Source organism: Syngnathus typhle, linkage group LG7 (genome assembly GCF_033458585.1).
Source record: "Syngnathus typhle isolate RoL2023-S1 ecotype Sweden linkage group LG7, RoL_Styp_1.0, whole genome shotgun sequence".
NCBI classification, from domain to species: Eukaryota; Metazoa; Chordata; class Actinopteri; order Syngnathiformes; family Syngnathidae; genus Syngnathus; species Syngnathus typhle.
Window position 1 is genome coordinate 16,390,372 of NC_083744.1, and position 17,366 is coordinate 16,407,737.

At 41.2% G+C, this 17,366-nt stretch overlaps 2 protein-coding genes across 3 annotated transcripts; one reads left to right on the forward strand and one right to left on the reverse strand.

Moving 5' to 3' along the window:
- Nucleotides 1-1,353: 1,353 nt before the first annotated feature.
- Nucleotides 1,354-7,295, reverse strand: LOC133157291 (calcitonin gene-related peptide-like). Of its 2 annotated transcripts, XM_061283704.1 has the most exons (5): nt 7,207-7,295; nt 5,918-6,014; nt 4,605-4,748; nt 2,249-2,442; nt 1,354-2,037 (listed from the first exon to the last, which is right to left on the reverse strand). In XM_061283704.1, the coding sequence occupies exons 2-4, from the start codon at nt 6,001-6,003 to the stop codon at nt 2,283-2,285; spliced, it is 390 nt and encodes a 129-aa protein (XP_061139688.1). In that variant the 5' UTR covers nt 6,004-6,014; nt 7,207-7,295; the 3' UTR covers nt 1,354-2,037; nt 2,249-2,282. The 2 variants fall into 2 exon arrangements, with proteins under 2 accessions (XP_061139688.1, XP_061139686.1); XM_061283702.1 differs by lacking the exons at nt 1,354-2,037; nt 2,249-2,442 and adding an exon at nt 3,612-3,801.
- Nucleotides 7,296-14,483: 7,188 nt separating this feature from the next.
- psma1 (proteasome 20S subunit alpha 1) lies at nt 14,484-17,338 on the forward strand. Its single transcript, XM_061283591.1, has 10 exons — nt 14,484-14,560; nt 15,341-15,385; nt 15,476-15,577; nt 15,700-15,803; nt 15,881-15,969; nt 16,089-16,159; nt 16,240-16,369; nt 16,583-16,662; nt 16,769-16,873; nt 17,102-17,338. The coding sequence occupies exons 1-10, from the start codon at nt 14,558-14,560 to the stop codon at nt 17,174-17,176; spliced, it is 804 nt and encodes a 267-aa protein (XP_061139575.1). The 5' UTR covers nt 14,484-14,557; the 3' UTR covers nt 17,177-17,338.
- Nucleotides 17,339-17,366: the final 28 nt, after the last annotated feature.

The window sequence follows — 17,366 nt, forward strand, 5'->3', positions numbered from 1 at the left end:
AGTGCATCTGTGTACCATTATCAGCGCCATTGCGGCCTTGACTGGGACAGGAGCTCCAAAACCGAAGGAATGACCCACCAAGCTTCCTTCCAGTTAACCACCCCCACCCCACCCCCACCCGTCCCCACAAAGTACCCAAACGTAGAGATCAGATGTACATAATTGTCCTCCGCCTGTGTCGTCCAAGAAAAGTTTCCGTGCGGATCCCCAATGTGGTTGTGGCTCTTCTCCAGCTGGACGTCGAGACGGGGAGAAAAGGGGCTTCGAGCGAACCCCCTCCTCATGTTCACCGCTAGCTTGGCTTCACCTATTAATCATGCATATCATTTCAATTAGCGAGCGTACCTCCCCAAGGCCATCATTATTAAATATTTTCCGCCCGCTACAAAATAACATCCTCACGCTCTGGTTTTCGGAAGCGACGGCGACAAATTTCCTGCCCTCGCTCGGGCACACACTTCGCCGCTCATCCGTGCTCCCAAATAGGATCAACTATATCCTGTTTTGCAATTTCACCCTTATTGAATGAGCTCGTTATGACGCTCAGTGCGCAAACACTCTTGCCGACAACCCCGCCCGATTTGTCTGCTCGGTTGACGCCCAGCCTGGCGTTTTCCATCCGAAACAACTGCGCGATTGATTTCAAATCCCCAAGATGGAACGAAACACTGATTTTTGGTGATAAATTTGATTAAAAGCGACATGATGAGGAAAAAAATTGTTGGATGTTTAGTGTGTGTTGCAAATGAGATGACTATAATCCAGTGCACTGCATGAACGTCCATGTTTTTTTTTTTTGTAGTACCTTGACTAATCTCTATTCATGGCAGAAAGTTTTAACTTGTAAGAAATTTCAAAATTAAAACAAAATGTTAAAATTTTACTTAAAGAATAGTTGCCCCTCAATTGTTAAAAGCCCGTTATAAACATCAGTGATGCTACATTGTGATTTCCTAGGAATGTTGTGATCATTTGAAAAAGTGCAGAGATTTATTATATTTATCTATTTCCTACCTTGTTAAAACTATTTCTGATTACCACTGTGGAAAATCAATTATGATCGTCTTTGAGACGATTGTTGTGTATTATTGTTTCATTGTCATATCAAAAAACACAAATTGTGATTTCCGAAGTGTGCGGGTCTCAGTTTCAATTGTTTGGTCTTCCCTGTATATTGATGACTGTTCAGATGATATAATAAAATAATAATATATAAATAATAATAAAAATATAATATAAAAATAATCAAAATACATTTCTGTATTCTGAAGTGGCAAAAAGAACAAGTCTGATTGCAGGTTGCACTGCCTTTTTTTATTCAGCAATTACCCATGCACTTATTATTTTGCCCATAATTCGCGCGTGTGCGTGTGTGTGCGTCGTTTTGTGTCCAACCATACATCACACACACACGCACACATACACATCACTTCTAATGCTATTATTGGATCCTTTGTCGACACCGTTTAGAATATATACAAATATAATCATGTGGTCAATGGGCCACCCCCCCCCTCTTAAAAACCTGCAAAGAACAACACAAGTACCCCAAACCCAAGTGTATCTAAAATACATTTTAATCTTGCTCAAACTTATTTTTTTTCCATTGTTGACAATATTCATCATCATCACCACCATTCTTCACAGAACTGTACAATCATGTAAATTGTTCTACATCAAGGCACGAGACAACAGCCCACTGGGGGGGCGGGGGGATTTCTTTTCTTTTTTGGGAGGGGGGGGCACGGTCCTGGGTAGGCTGATAAGGGGCTGGATGATGCTACACGATAGGAGGAGAAAGAAGATGTGCCAAAACTTGGTGAGCACTTTTTGTTTTCCAATGATACGAATGTATAAAAGACAGGAAGTGTACACAAACTAAAGTGCTTTTTTTTTTTGTCGGGCCAAAAGCAAGATGGAAACTTTTTGGGATGTGAGTGTATGCAAATTAGGGCCAGTTCACTGTTGATTTTTCTGCTCCATTGTTGTTCTTGTTGATGTTGTTTGTCTTCCTTTTTTACTCCCCAATGTTTCAACCTGTGTAAAACACAAAAGTAAATCAAATAATCTTTACTGCTGATTCCATCACTGTGAGAAATTATGCTGAAATGATAACAAAAAAGTTTAAAATGACAATAAAGTTTTTTTAAAATGTAACATTGCTAAAATGCTAGCTACGCTCTGAAAGTGTTGTCCCATCCTGCCTGACATTTTTTTATCATGTACGTTATCAGAATTGTCCTTTTACCGTATTTTGTTGTTGTTGTTCCCTATCCAGGCGCTCACATGGCGATGCTTCTCCTCCGCCGGCCGAAAGCTTTGGCACCGACGTTGGTGGGCACAAAGTTGCTGTTGCCCATCCCCCCCGACCGGCTGAGGAAGTCGGCCAGGCGATGGGTCACGCAGGTGGCTGTATTGCAGGCTCGCTTCTGTGCTGTAACGCTGCAAAGAAAATTCACAAGGTAAGATTCTTTTTTTTTTTTTTTTTTTCAAAGCAGATTTTTCGATATTTTGCTCTTTTGTCCTAATGCTAAATATCTGGTTTTGTTTTTAGCGCTGTTAAAAAACATACTGCTACTACGCTAGAATTTTAGCTCTCAGTTAATTTTAATTATTTAAAAAAACATGCTAAAATGTCTAAAAAATAATTAAAACGTAATTATGCTGATATTGATTTAAAAAATATCAATTAAAACATAACTGCAAAACTATTAATTACCACATAAATAAATATACGTAGCTATGCTCAAATCTTAGTTTAGAAAGATACAATTATACTAAAAATAGATGTTTGTGTGTCCTTTTTTTTGTAGTCTTGTTTTGAATTTCTTACCTTAGTATAGCATGCTGGGCCTTCCATCCCATCAAATATCCCTTTCTGTCTTTCTTTCTTTCATTTCAGGCATTCGTTTACAGTAAATGAGCATTTGTTTGTCGGGGTCAAAGTTTACCGCACTAAATGAAAGTCAGCTAAGGCTTTCTGGTAGAAAAATATGTTTATTGAACAAGGAACATGGCGGCACCTGCTGATTGAAGTAGGTGTGTGTGTGCGTGTGTGTGCATGGTGGTGAACAGTAAAGAACATCTGATTGTCTGACCTAGGGCTGGGCGACATGGCCTTCAAATAAATCTCCCCCCCGTCCCCCATAATGCGATTTTTGATTTAAGTTTATTTCCTCCTCGAGAAAATTATTCTTATCAAGTTTGTCAGTTTTATGTTATTGCCATGTGATTAGATAAATATTGATTCTGAACTCTTCCGGATGATGTACCTGGCACAGTTGCCTGCTGTTATATTGCATTTCTGTATCGAAGGTTATTCGTGGTCTTGGTACCAAATGCGCAGTTTGCCACTGATAAAATGGGACTTTAAATCTGTTGACAACAGAAGCTAAAAAATAAAATAATGATTAATCTTTTTTTCAAACTAATCTCAATTCGCATCAATTCGCCCAGCCCTATTGTCAAAGACTCAAAATGGACGCCTGTTTCTTTTCTCTTCACGTCAGTCAGGCAAGTCGCGCCAACATGCTCTGGCCAATGAGGACGACCGGGAGGTAATGACTTAGCAAGGAGGGGGAGGATGACGGCGTAAAAGGGCGGGGGGCTGGTTAGACGGCGTCAAACGTCTCGCCGTAGCTGGCGTAGCGCTCGCCATCGGGAGCGCCGCGCTTCTTGCCGGGCGTTCCCGCTCCCACGTTGGTGCGCGGGAACGTCTGCAACTTGTGCAGCTCCTGAGAGAGTTTGCCCAGTACGCAGGTGCTGAGGTTGGAGCAGCGCTTGGTTAGAGGCCGGGCCATGCTGTCAGAATTGGGGTACACAATGCATACAGATCACATGCACAGGGGTGGGATCAGGCAGGGGGAGATAAAACAACATGCAGGAAGAATCATCGGATCCCACTGGAATTCTCGGATTTTAGTTTATTTCTCTGAAAGTTCTTGTCTTGAGAGCTCCAGTGGGGCTCCATTGTGGTTGTCTCCAACCATGCATTTTCTAGACAATACATACTGTATTTTTTTCTCTTTCTTTCCCCTTTCATTCCATTCGCAAGTTCATCGCAGGCATGCCAATCTATCTCGTGCTAGCAAACGTCCCTTCCTTGCATCATGCTCACGCATCCTTCCTTTCATGCAAATCTAATGCTTCTCTTTTTATTTTATTTTTTTAAACTAATCATTCTCATGCCAGCTACTATCATGCACACTTCATTCAAAGTAATTCTACTAATTCATTGCAAGTTCTTCATGCGGGAGTGCCTTCATGACTGCTTTGTTTTGTGTGATTGAATTTGAGGCATTACCTCTGACACTAATCTCGCATAACAATAACTACAGGATGCAGTCTCTGTGGAAATGACGGGTGAATGCCGGACACTGTCATTGAACTGAAAGGTTGTAGGATTATTGAAATGTTTAATTGTAGAATGTGGAACTTGAATTTGGAATGGTTGGATTCGGTCAAGAAATGTGGAAGTGTGGGTTTAATTCAGAAATTTGAATATCAAATTTATGGGAATTCTTGGGTGTTGAAAAAGTTCCCCAGGATTTTAAAGAATTCATTCGATGTTAATTATAATCATAATAATTTGAGCCTGGGCGTACCTGTTGCCCTCAGCCGCCTGCTGCTGCTGCTGCTCCAGCTCCTCGGCCGTCATCTGCACAAACTCCTTGACGATGGCGTTGAGTAGCCGCCGCGCCTCGTAGTCCGTCAGCGTCACCCTCTCCGACATGGACTCCAACGCCGGTCTGCAGGTAGCAAACAAAGTTAAGTTATAATTAAAATGACCAATCTAAATAACACATCATATATATATATATATATATATATATATATATATATATATATATATATATATATTTATTTTTTTATATCTTTTTTTTATTTTTTATATCTTTTTTTTGAAAGTTTGTTAAAAATGTTTGTTAAAACAGCACAATAGTGTGCTAGTTAAAAAATGTTAGTTAAAAAAAAAAATGTTGGTCTGAGATTGAAATGATTGCGGTCCATTCGAGGTGCGCTTAGGTGGTCCCTGGCCAAATGGGATGGCTGGATGGATGTGATGCGTGCGTGGGTGGGGTGGGGTCAAGGTGGCGCGGTGCCGGAGTGGGGGGGACGTCACCGGCTAGCAGGGGGATGACGTCGGCCTTGAAGGGCCGCCCGCCAACTCAGAAAAACAATCTGCACAAAGTGCCCGTGCGTCTTAATGTGCATCTGCCGTTAGATATATTGATACGGATGCTTTTGCCAGACCTCGTGTAACTATAGACACTACATTAGGTACAGCTGCACTCTCCCGAGTACAAGAGCTGTACCCAAATCTACAAAGTTGACTTTTGATTGGCACTGTTAATACGTTTATTATTGTGGTAAGGTGTCAAATATTTTTTGCAATCTCTCCATGATAAATAAGGTTATATTATATATTGTTATAAATGTTCCATCAATTAGTATTTTTTATTTTTAATGAAAAATAGTTTTAAAAAATGGAAAAGCATTTTTCCTAATAGTACCTTAAAGGAACATGATTCATCCGTAAATTTAAAAAAAATAATAATAATATTATAGCAATGATAATATAAAAATAATAAAAAAAAATTTCCCCAAATATTACCTCCGGTGTCTCTTTCTACTACTTTAAATCGGGTGTTAATGGAGATTCCGGGCAACAACACCAGATTCCAAATGACCATGTACACTTGCATTAAACACTGTTTCCTTGTTTTTATTACGTTATCGTAATCCGCCTGGAAATGACATTAGCGTAATGGGATGCGACAACTTTTTAAGTGGATTAGCTTTGACGGCAAAGTGACATCTCCTTCAACCGGCTCCGTTATGGCGCGCGATGCACGCTTGTTCTTCTTCTTGTACCATTTCAACAAACGGGTCATGTCGGGTGACGTGTTACTCTTACCTGGCGGGGGCAGCTTGCGAGCAGTACATCTGGCAGACGACCAGGGCATATGTGATGAGGAACGCAGAGATCTTCAGCATGACCATAGTACCCCCCCCTGCACAACACAGACACACTCGTACTTTTAAGCGTACACCCCAAAAATGATATTTCCGGACAATCTTTAATATCTCTGAAAGCATCCCACCAGGATGGAGGTACTGCCAGTTCTGGTAGCGGGCTGCAGGATTGTGTGTGTGCGTGTGTGCATGAAGAGGATGAAGAGTGTGTGTGGGGGGGGACTCCATCTTAATGAATGGAGAGAAAACTGTAACAAGTGTGCGTTAAAATGTTCATTCTAGTTGAAATATACGTAACTAGACTGAAATACGAGTGAAAAAACATACAGTGCTAAAATGAGTTAAAATATTTGTCAAAAAACACTGCTAAATTATTTGTTAAAATGTTTTTTTACTTAGACAACTGTAACTGTATGCTCGCTAAAGAAAAACTATGCTAAAGTTTTAGTTTAAAAAAAAAACTTGAGGGACAAAACACTGCAAAAACACAGTTAAAATGTTAGTTAAAAACAACTGCAGATAAGAATTAGTTAAAAATTGTCAACATATCTGCAAAAATCTTTCTTGATTTTTTTTATCTAAAGGCATGACTAACTTTATACATAGGTTTAAGAAATATCAGTAAAATATAATTACTGTAAATGTTTCTTCATGCATTAATTACAATTAAGCTAAAATATTAGTTTAAAATGTGTGACCCATAATAACATTTTTGTTAGGGGACTGATTAAAAAAAAATGAAGAAAAAAAATCCTTAAAACATGGTAAGAAAATAGCATACTGCACTTATGCTAAAATGCTACACTTAAAGGTCCCCTAAAATTGACTGCACAAAAAGATTAGTCATTAAAAGAAACGGGGAAACCTTAACTATGGTAAAATATGAATTAAAGCCCAGCAGTGTTAAAATTCAGAAATAGTTTTTTCAAACCGAACGAGGCTAAAATGTTTTAAATGTCAGTTACAACATGCTCAACTACTAACAGAGGGAGGAGTAGTAGGAGAAGGGGGATGACAGAGAGGGAGGAAGAGGTGGCGACTCCATCCAAGCTTCCCTGAGGAACCAGTGCATTAGTGTAATGAGCTGCCATTGCCTCACACACAAACACACGCACACACGCACACAAACCTGCCTGACCGTTATCCCCAGACTTTTTCATTCCCTCAGTTTTGGCCCCCCACTGCTATCATGATAACCACAAAACGTATCAGCACAAAGTCAACACTCACCTTTGGCGAGAAGCAGCAAAAATGAATAAATCTCAAATATGCTGGGATATATTTTTTTTTTTGGTCCGGATCAGGCGCTGCAAGCTGTGTTTTTGCGTGCAGCGGTGAAGCAGCGGCCCCCTATATATCCCGCCACCCGGGTTTGTGCATCGGCTGTGGAGGTGGTTAATTATCCTGCGTCCCAGCCAATGGGGCGATGAGCCGGGTCCGTCGACAACCAATGGGAGGGCAGCGAGGCACGAGGACGTCATTCCCAGTGCCCCTCCATTCACAAAAATGTGCCTCATTTGCATTGATGTCATTCATCAAATGGGCAAAGTTGCATTGTTTAAATCATCCTGCACTTTTTTTTTGGGGCGGGGCCCTCTACTGGTGCGGGGTTACACTACACATTGAGGCTCTCATTCATAAACTTGTGCAATGATGTGAGTCACGACGCAGGCTTTGGCATAGCGTGTTTTGGGCATCTCACGAGCTAATACGAGCTGCGTCATAAGAGAGAAATCAACTTCTATTGAGCCAATGTATGTTAAGAAAATATTAACGAGGCAAAACTACTTGTTAAAAGTTTGTTTTAAATTACAAGAACATTTTTGTTCGAAAGAATTGTAAAACTAAAATGTTTCTTCAAACATTCAATTCTTTAAATGAGAAAGTCAAGTCAAATATAAGTTAATATGTTTTTCCATGTCAATAATATGTTCTATGCGTCTCCACAGTTCTAAACATGACATTGTGATTAACATTTGAAATTTGAACATGTTAAAAAAAACTGTTGGTGAACATTATTTTCTTTTATCATGTAACAAATAAAATCCGTGTTAAAATAATGGTCATTAGTAAGGTCAAAGGTCAAAACCACTACTCCAAAGTTATAATTCAAAAGTTTTGGTTCAAACATTGTATTAAAATGTCTGTTGAAACATTGCCGCTTTCCTTCCTAGGCTGCTTAATCGCTCATCGCTCGCACGCGTATTTGCTTAGCGTGTTTCGGTGGGCTCACGCCATGTCCGCTTCCAACACGAGTGTGGCGCGTGCTAACAAGAGCAAAGCTTCAAAGTCTATTGAGCTAATGGAGTGATTGGAGCCACTAACAACGACAGGGTGGACGGGCTGCCGCCGCCCACGCGCTGAGCAAACGAGTTGTCCAACCTCGAATCGATGGCTCCTGTTTCTCCAAAGCAATTACACAACGCTTTGTCGTGCACCGTCATCCCGATAACTTTTCATTAGCCACCGCATGCGTGTGTGCCTTACTTAAAACACTAGTAACTACATTCAAGTGTTCAAACCATACGAAAATAGTTTAAAAAAATGGTTTAAAACCACACAATTAAAAAAGAAATATTTGAAAATGTTAAAAAATGAGTCACGTTAAAATATAACAACAAAATTATGTTGCCCAAAAGTTTGTTATTTCGAGAATAATGATATATAATTTAAGTTATTTTGACAAAAGTTGTACTTTGTAGCCATTTTGTGGCATCTATTAGCAAACCATTTTGGAAGGCGGCTATTTGTCGGGGTTCACTGCTAATTGAATCTACACATGACTACACCAAAATGTTTTTTCGTATATTTTGGGGGCCAAATGTATATGTAAAACATGTTTGTTAAAACTGTAACTACAATGTTTGAACGAAAAAGTATTCAATAAGAACTTTTAGGAGCTACGCTGAATGCTAGTCAATATGCTAAAATGTTAAGTTCCACATTGTTAAAATATCAACACACACAGTCATCTCAATTCTTCTTCATGAGTCGGCATCACCGCACTGTCAAGCCAATGAACATGTCAGAGGAGCAGAAAAGGGAAGAGGCTCGTGCGTCATAGAGGAACCCCATTAGACACGATGAGCCTTTTAGTGCTATTGAGCTTAGCGGGCTCACCCGTGTCAGGTGCTAAATCATTTCCAGATACCTTGAATTTGCTTCTCACACTCCGTGAACTTTCTGTCCGTACCTTCTGAATCCACTTCTTTGAGGGTCTTGTTTGCGTTCACATCTACTAAAAGATCTTTTCGTTAAAACAATGGGAAGAAATGACTTTTATAATTCAATATATCAAAAACATTCCGATAATTGTGTTTGGGTCTTGGTCATTTTTCCGGCGTGGGTGTCGTCCTTTCGGTCATTGGCATCAGGAACCACGCGGGCCATCCGGACTCCTTCAGACTTCCCCTTCAGTTCCTGTAAATACATTTTGAAAAAAGAACAAGTTTGCAGCAAGAGTCAATATCGTAACCTTTGAAAGCAGCAGCCCCCGCTTGTGCCGATGAACGCACTCGCACCAGTACACACTCTTATGGTCCAAGTTTTCAGACTTCCTACTACTTCAAATGATCAATCATCTTTTCCAGATGATTGATAAATAAAAGTTTTGGGACGGAACCCTATTGATTTTGACCGAGGGCTCCAATTAGTTTGTCTGCAATGACGTCTTGGAAGTTATTGGCTACAATTTCAATTCCCAGCTGAGATTCTTTGTGATATCGAGGCAATTGTAAGTGCAAGATTTTAATTAGCAATGTTGAACTTACAGTAGTTGACACAGTTTCATAACAGTTCATATCTATTTTCTGAAAGCAGATTCGATCAATCCCAGCAAGTAGCCATTATTTTTCCTTTGGCTTTCACGATAGATAGGGGGATTGATATGGCCACCTACGCGTCACGACGAACGCAAGCTAGTTTGTGTTGGATATCGGCACAGAGCAGACTAACAAATGAGTTTTGACTCTCGGCGAGGGGGGAAAAAAACATTTAAAGGCGGCACTTTCAATATTTTAAGCGCCAGGGGCGACCCACGGAGAAACGAGAAGATGTCAATGTGTTTGCGCCGCGGCGTGATGAAGAACCCCGCCGGAGAAGAAGCTACGAGTACAAAACAAGCGTCACACGTGTAGCTAGGCCGTCCGTCCGTCCGTCGATGGGGTCACGGCGCACGTGGTGATTTATGAATGGTTGCCCGCACTTGCGACGAAACGGTCCCGAGCCGAGGCGTTTGGGATAAATCACTTCCCAAGGAGAACCAGCACTTAAGTCATTATCCACCTAATGTCTTTCCATCTTCAAATGTAATCAGACGCTTGCCACCAGCGAGGAGGCTCGTAGCTGATTAAATGGCAGTTGGAGCTCCTGCGCTTCGGGCTTTTGTGTAGCGCAATGCTCTCTTGAGCTTTTCAGATTTCAGGCCGACTTTGCTGACTTTTTTTTATAAAACGTTTTCTGGATCTATGCGCAAGAGAGTCTGGACTGTTCAAATTCACATTACAACTATCTGGCATTCCCGTTTGGGGCTTGGCGGAAGTCGGGCGTCTCCTGACTCCACTTCCACCACCCAGCCAGCAGGGCGAGTCTATTCGTATGCAGATGAAATGGACGATGGATCCTTCTAAGATTTTATGCGGTTGACTTGGCAAGCACAATGGCGGCCCACTTCATTCCTTCTTGTGTAATCATGATGAATGGAGCTTCTAAGGGTCTCCTCTGTGTTCCTGTTCTTCATCCGTTAGCGTCTCGCCATCGATTAGCCGGAAGCGCGTCTCTCCTTTTTAATCATTTATTTTTTTAATGAGTCACAACATCCGACGTCCTTTCCCCAAACTGCCACGCTGACGGATGCTGAGTTTTAAAAGGACCGGTCATTTACTTGACGCAACAGACTGAAAAAGAAAGCACGGAGTGAGCACGTCTGCTGTGTGCTTCACTTTCTCACACTCGCTGCTTCTTTTTCAGGCTATTGTGTATTCCGAGGAGGTTTCCAACAAACGGAGCATTCGTCAAATCCTCTCAAGATGCGGCGGATTCCGCATGAAAGTGCGTCAGACTGTGTGAAAGCAAGCGGCTCCTCCCCAAAGCATCTTAAGAGAAACTTGGCCAGGGTGGCATGGGGAGTCATTTGGCTTTCAATCGCGCCTGATCAACTTGGCGTGCATCCCGCAGTATTTATAGAAACTTAACGTTATGGGCTTATGACGGCTTGGCCCGCGCCCAACAATATGCTTTCATTCCGCTTCCTCTGCGGCAAAATCTCCCGCTCGACGCTTTTCTTTTTTTTCTGCTCGGATCACCGAGACGATTGTTACGCTTACAGTATGCTTGCAATTGTCCGCTTTGCTGCAAATGGAGGAAAATCTCAAACGATTAAGACCCTGGTAAAAATAAAATCAATCCCAGCGTTCTTTAATATCCGTTTCAAACTTATCTTACTTCGTCAAAATGTATCTTTGGCTTGGACATTTCATAGCAAACAAATTTGCGAATTTTTCAGCAAATTACTGAGTATAAAATTTCAAGAAAAAATCTGGCGTGTAACCAAAGCCCTTTCTAATAGAAAAATAGTGCTTTGGCACCATCTTGTGGCTGCTTTGTGCCAGGAACTATGTTGACATGAGGGTAGGAGCTTCCTTCTTCTGGCTGTCCAATAGACTCTTCAGATGTTCAATAGAATTAATTTGTTGCAGGTTTACTTGCTGTTCTTTACTGCATACTAATCTTAGTTCCTGTCTTTGTTCCCGTTTTGACATTGATTGCAATGTAACACTCAGATTGTTTACGATTATTATAAAAGTCCCTTGTACAACTAAAGGCCTCTCCTCTAATAACCATAAATCCAAACATGAAGTGAGCTCATCTGGCACGCTTCTTCTTGTGGAGTTTAGTTTTGTGACTATTGATCGTCTGACCTTTCTGTCCTCACTCGCTCCGATGCTCTTTCTTCTCCGGCCGTGACGCTAACAAAGTCCATCGCGTAGCTGGCGAGCTAACAGCTACATTGTTTTTTGCCATAGGTTTATGTCAACATTCATCGTGAAACCTTATTTAACTAAGTGTTGATGACTAAGAAGAATATTTTCATTTTTTTAATCCTTTCCCATTCAAATCGGTATTCCACTTGCATGGCCTCGTTACTGTTTGACTTAGCTTAGCCGAGCTTAATTTGAGGCAGACACTGGGTTGATTTTTTTTTTACCTCACAATTTTTCTTCTTTTATATTCTTGGCAATTTTTTGAGGTTTTCTTGGGTTGTTAACAGTCTTCTCAGTAGTGCGTCAAATTACAAGACATTTATTGCCTGTGCCGTCTTGAAAAAATATACGGTAAATATACACTTTAAATTGGTTTTACAGTCATCAAAATTTCCTGGTTTTGTCTTTACGGTTGCTAGTTTTTCCACTTGTTGCACATCTGGCTCATGTCCAGTATGTTTAAGTGCGTGACGTCAATGTCTGCACTCACGTGACTTTGCAGTTGGCCGCTTATCAGACAAACGCTAAAATTTGATTTGAAATACAACCGCAGCCACTGAAAAGAAAAAAAAAAAAACTCATCAGCAACCAGGCTGTGACTCAGAGAGGAGTGTCCGGTCCCGCCCACTGCGCTTGTGGTCACTATTAATTAGTGTAATCACGGAGCAGAGCTGTACTACACGCTAGCAACATTTTTATTATTTGCCTGTAAAAGTCCAGCAGCACCACCAACAAATGTAATTGGAGGAATGTGCTGAGTGAAAAGCAGTAAAAAAGCAGATGAATAGCAATAAACAAATGCAGTATCAACTGTTTTCTTTTTTTTCTTTTGTCCGGTCTGTACCGCCTCGTCTTCCACGTTTTTGCGAGTGCTGTGTTTTCAAATGAGCTTTGTAATAACTGCTTATCTGTTTTTTTGATTTTTCACCCCATTTCCGTTGACAAAAACATTAAAGCAAAAACCAAATATTTGTAGAATTGATCTTCTGGAAGCTCTCTGAGATCCTGTTAGACCAAAATGCTAATGTGGCATTTTTGCAATAAATAGAAAATTATTTGTTTTGCAAAATACATTTAAAACCACTTCATAAGACGACATTAAAAAAAATAGAAGGGTAGACAGGTGGACAAAAGAGGGCTAAATGGATCAAAAAGTTTTTATTGATTTGTGCTTGCTGTAAAGTGAGTTGAGTCGAGTCAGATGATACTTGAAGCTATATTTGAGAAGAAAAAAAAACAGACCAAAAAAGTCTGGAACAGATGATTTCATGAATGGTCCCACAAACGGGGCGAGCGGAGTGGAGTCTGCTGCGCCCCCACCCACCTACTGGTTCTCTTCCGAGCAGCGAGTGCCAGCTGAGACGCACGGCGTGGCTGGCAGTGCACACCGTGACTCAGGCTGCTCTCCATTTTAAAAATTAAAAGAAAAGGTGGGGGTCTGCTTTGGCAGATTTAAATGAGGGCCCCCAGGATGAAACATGCTGATCTCAGCACAGCGCCTACAATCTCAATCACAAAAGGGGGAAAGGAAGGAGGCTGGCGCGCTGATGTAATGGCCTCCCGTAGACGCCATCTTGTTGGCACAGGGGAGGGCTCGTCAGCAAAGAACTTTCTCTCTGCCAAAAAAAACTCAACTCACCCCCTCCCAAACCCTTCCTGATTCATACTAGGGAACTTGAGTGACCCAAGCCCTTTTATTTTAGCCTCAATTCTACTCAATTCTATAATTTAATACCACTTCATCCATATCATAAATAAGATAAATTAAATCAATAATTATATGATGACTTTTATTCAGTTTTGATCTTTAATTTTTATTTGTATTTGCTATTTATAAAAAAATACTCGTTTAATTGTAAACTGTTGAAAGTAATGTAGGAGAAAACAAAACAATAAACAATTTCTTATTACTTTTTTGTACTCGTAGGTCTCATCCAGTTTAAAGGTCATCTTTTGGAGGGCTGATTCAAAGTATTGACTGGGAGTCCTGTGACACAGAAATAACTGAATTATTAAAATGTAAAAAAGACAGTATTGATTGCACAGTTATGTTTCCAAATTTAAGTGGTATCATATAATTATATGGCTCATTTACAGTGGTAACTTCTAAAAAGTTTAAGAAACACTATAGTTATCAGTTAAATATCGCGTTTAAGACTGAGCAATTGTTGGTTGAGCTCTAGCACCAACAGAAAATATGTTATTGTGTAAGATAATTTGAATTCTGCAAAAGAATTTCAACCCAGCGGCGTGGACAGCCAGAATTGTTTTTTTCATTGTTCAATAGTTGCCCCAAGTGCCGTCTTCTTCTGGTTTAGTGCTGCCGCCTAGCGCTGATTTGACGCGTTACTACTTCAATGGTCTGTGAAAAGTGTGAAAAGATTTAACACATTATTTATTCAAAATTGTAAAAAAATAATAATTGAATTGTCTAAGGTTCCTTTCATATAATTTAAAAAAAAAAAAAGAAAAATGCCGTGTCGTCATTTTAGATCGGAGCTCGACTGGTTTTCCCTTTGACGTCACTGTGGTCAGGAAAACCAATCGAGCAAAGAAGGATCCGGCAGAGAAGTAGACTGGTGAAGCTAAACCGACGCAAAATGGTCAGTGGGAATTATATGTCGCCCGGCAAAATGACACACACAACGTGTACACATTTAATATGTCATTGGGTCGCTTTAACTTGTAGATTCTCCTAAAATGAGCTTAGAATCGCTTACTTGCCAGTAGGTAACGTTAGCTAGCCAGCTAGCCAACTTTGGGTCCACTGTGAGTAAGCAAAACAGGTTGGCCGGCTGGAGCTAACGTTAGCTTCGCCAAAGCCTCCTCCACACGCTCAATGAAAATTTTATTTTTTGATAAAGACTGCATGAAAACATGTTTGAGTCCATAGAAACTGTGCTGTACTGGGCATTGTTTGACAAGATGATTTGTTTTAGCGGGTAGAGTGTGAAAGGTTAGCATTGAGGCGTCCTTTCGGTTTTGATTTGAATTATCTAAATTTGACAGCAAAACTTTGAAAAATGGAGACTAACATGCATTTTGTTTTACTCTTGGGCTGGTATAATTTTTTTCCTCCTAGAGCTGCGTAAAATAGAGAAAAGCGCAATTTATTTTTTTCACTGTATTCTGAAAATTAGGTTAGTCAAAACCGCAAGGTACTTATGTCGGTACTTTGGTGCATCTCGTGTTACGATTATAAATCATTTAACTTGTAACTTAACACCGTCCTTATATAAAAGTCTCGTGCTCACGTCTGGAAGCAACAGTTTAGTTTAGTTGGGGGGACATGGCAATGCAAGACAATTATGTAAGACTGTGGCTTGTATATCATGTTTTATGGTCCAGTAGTGTCAATATGTATTGTTTTGTTGTTTTTGCAGTTTCGCAATCAGTATGACAACGACGTGACCGTCTGGAGCCCTCAGGTGAGCTGTCTGTTTTTTCTCTTTGTGTGTATTAGAAACATAAAAACGCTATTCCGAATGTGTCACTCACGATCTTGCTGATATGTTCAGGGTCGCATTCATCAAATTGAGTATGCCATGGAGGCTGTGAAGCAAGGCTCTGCCACTGTAGGACTCAAATCCAAAACCCTGGCAGTCCTTGTAGCGCTAAAGGTACAATGACTCTTTTGACTTGCCCCCTTTTGTGACTATCAGTTGACAGCAGGCAACAAGTTATCAACGGCAATCGGTTACGCTCGATAGAAGACTCGATCGATTGTATGTGTCGTGTGTAGAGAGCTCAGTCAGAACTGGCGGCCCACCAGAAGAAGATTCTCCGTGTTGACAACCATATCGGCATCTCCATCGCTGGACTCACTGCAGATGCCAGGCTGCTATGGTAGGTTGCATGTTTCTTTCAAGAAGCACCAACAACAATACACACACACACACATTAACACGTTTTCTTACTTGCAGTAACTTCATGCGTCAAGAGTGTTTGGACTCCAGGTTCGTCTTTGACCGCCCCCTACCCACGTCGCGGCTCGTCCATCTTGTTGGCAGCAGTATCCTCACGAAAAGTATGATTCAGTGTTCAATTCCTGCACAACCCAAATGAGTAGGAGGGTGGGAGTTCATTGTGATTACTGAGCGGTTTCACACAAGAGCCTTGACACACGCTCAGAAACTCAAATCCCAACACAGCGATACGGAAGGAGACCTTACGGCGTTGGACTGCTAATCGCCGGCTACGACGTAAATCCACTCGCATGTTTTGTCCCAAAGACTCGTGCTTATGTTGAACACAAATGTGTTTGTTTATTTACATGTATCAGGACATGGGCCCCCACATCTTCCAGACGTGCCCGTCGGCCAACTACTTTGACTGCAAGGCCATGTCCATAGGCGCTCGCTCGCAGTCGGCCCGCACTTACCTGGAGAGATGCATGGACAAGTTTGTGGACTGTGAGCTTCACCTCAGATAACACAATAGTCCAAATTAGCTTCTTAGGAGGCCGCCTAATCACATTACCACCATGGCTCTTAGTACAATGAACCCCTGTTCGTTGTGGGGCATACTTACCAGATGTATATATTTTTTTTATTATAAATGGCATGCTATGTGTTGGCATATCAACTTTTAGCATGTGAGCGTTTGAATTTGTATTTAATGTTCAGGTAATCTGAATGAGCTAGTCCAGCATGGCTTGAGAGCCCTCAGAGAGACCCTCCCCTCTGAGCAGGACCTCACTACCAAGGTATGTCACACACTGCCCCCTCTATCACATTACATTGCTTTTTTTTTTTTTTTACCTCGCATTTTAATATCATGGAATCTTTCTATTTTTATGAATCCGTTTTCAGAATGTTTCCATCGGCATTGTGGGTAAGGACATGGAGTTTATCATCTACGACGATGACGACGTGGCCCCCTTCCTGGAGGGTCTGGAGGAGAGGCCGCAGAGGAAGGTCGTGATGTTGATTTCATGCCAGTGCACACATTATGTCATCTACTACAGATCCGTGAAGTCATTTCATTTTGCGTTGGTTTTGTTTTAACTTTTGATGGGGGGTTTTGTCTTGGGGTTTTTGCTAGGTCAAAAATTCTTTCGCGTTAGCGTGTGATATTCTAGCCTTTCAGCCTTTAGTAACATAAGGAAAGCCTTAGTGGTTTGATAAATGTTTTTGATGTGTCAGGTGGCTGCGCCCGCAGATGACGACGCCGCCGACGCCAGTGCCGTTGCCGCGCCCGAGGAGCCCATGGAACATTGAGGCTAACGCTGAGCCAATTCCTGTTTGTGAGGCGTAATGTTAGAGATGTGCCACCTGCCTAAAAACGTCGACCCCTACATATTCTGCCAGGATAGGTCAGTGAGAGCTTTTGTACGGGTAGGATGAACCCTGTATTCCAAAAATAAACGCCCCTTTTTTGAAGTCACTTGTTCCCAGCACATTTGTCACA

What these genes read in the sequence shown, in the direction of transcription:
- psma1 (XM_061283591.1), top strand. An exon ending in CAGTCCTTGTAGCGCTAAAG is followed by an intron (nt 15,578 to 15,699) that starts GTACAATGACTC and finishes TGTCGTGTGTAG; the next exon opens with AGAGCTCAGTCAGAACTGGC. An exon ending in GCAGATGCCAGGCTGCTATG is followed by an intron (nt 15,804 to 15,880) that starts GTAGGTTGCATG and finishes TCTTACTTGCAG; the next exon opens with TAACTTCATGCGTCAAGAGT.
- LOC133157291 (XM_061283702.1), bottom strand. Translation starts at nt 6,003, where the DNA reads ATGGTCATGCTGAAGATCTCTGCGTTCCTCATCACATATGCCCTGGTC. An exon ending in TCGCAAGCTGCCCCCGCCAG is followed by an intron (nt 4,749 to 5,917) that starts GTAAGAGTAACA and finishes TGCTACCTGCAG; the next exon opens with ACCGGCGTTGGAGTCCATGT. An exon ending in CAGGCGGCTGAGGGCAACAG is followed by an intron (nt 3,802 to 4,604) that starts GTACGCCCAGGC and finishes CAATTCTGACAG; the next exon opens with CATGGCCCGGCCTCTAACCA.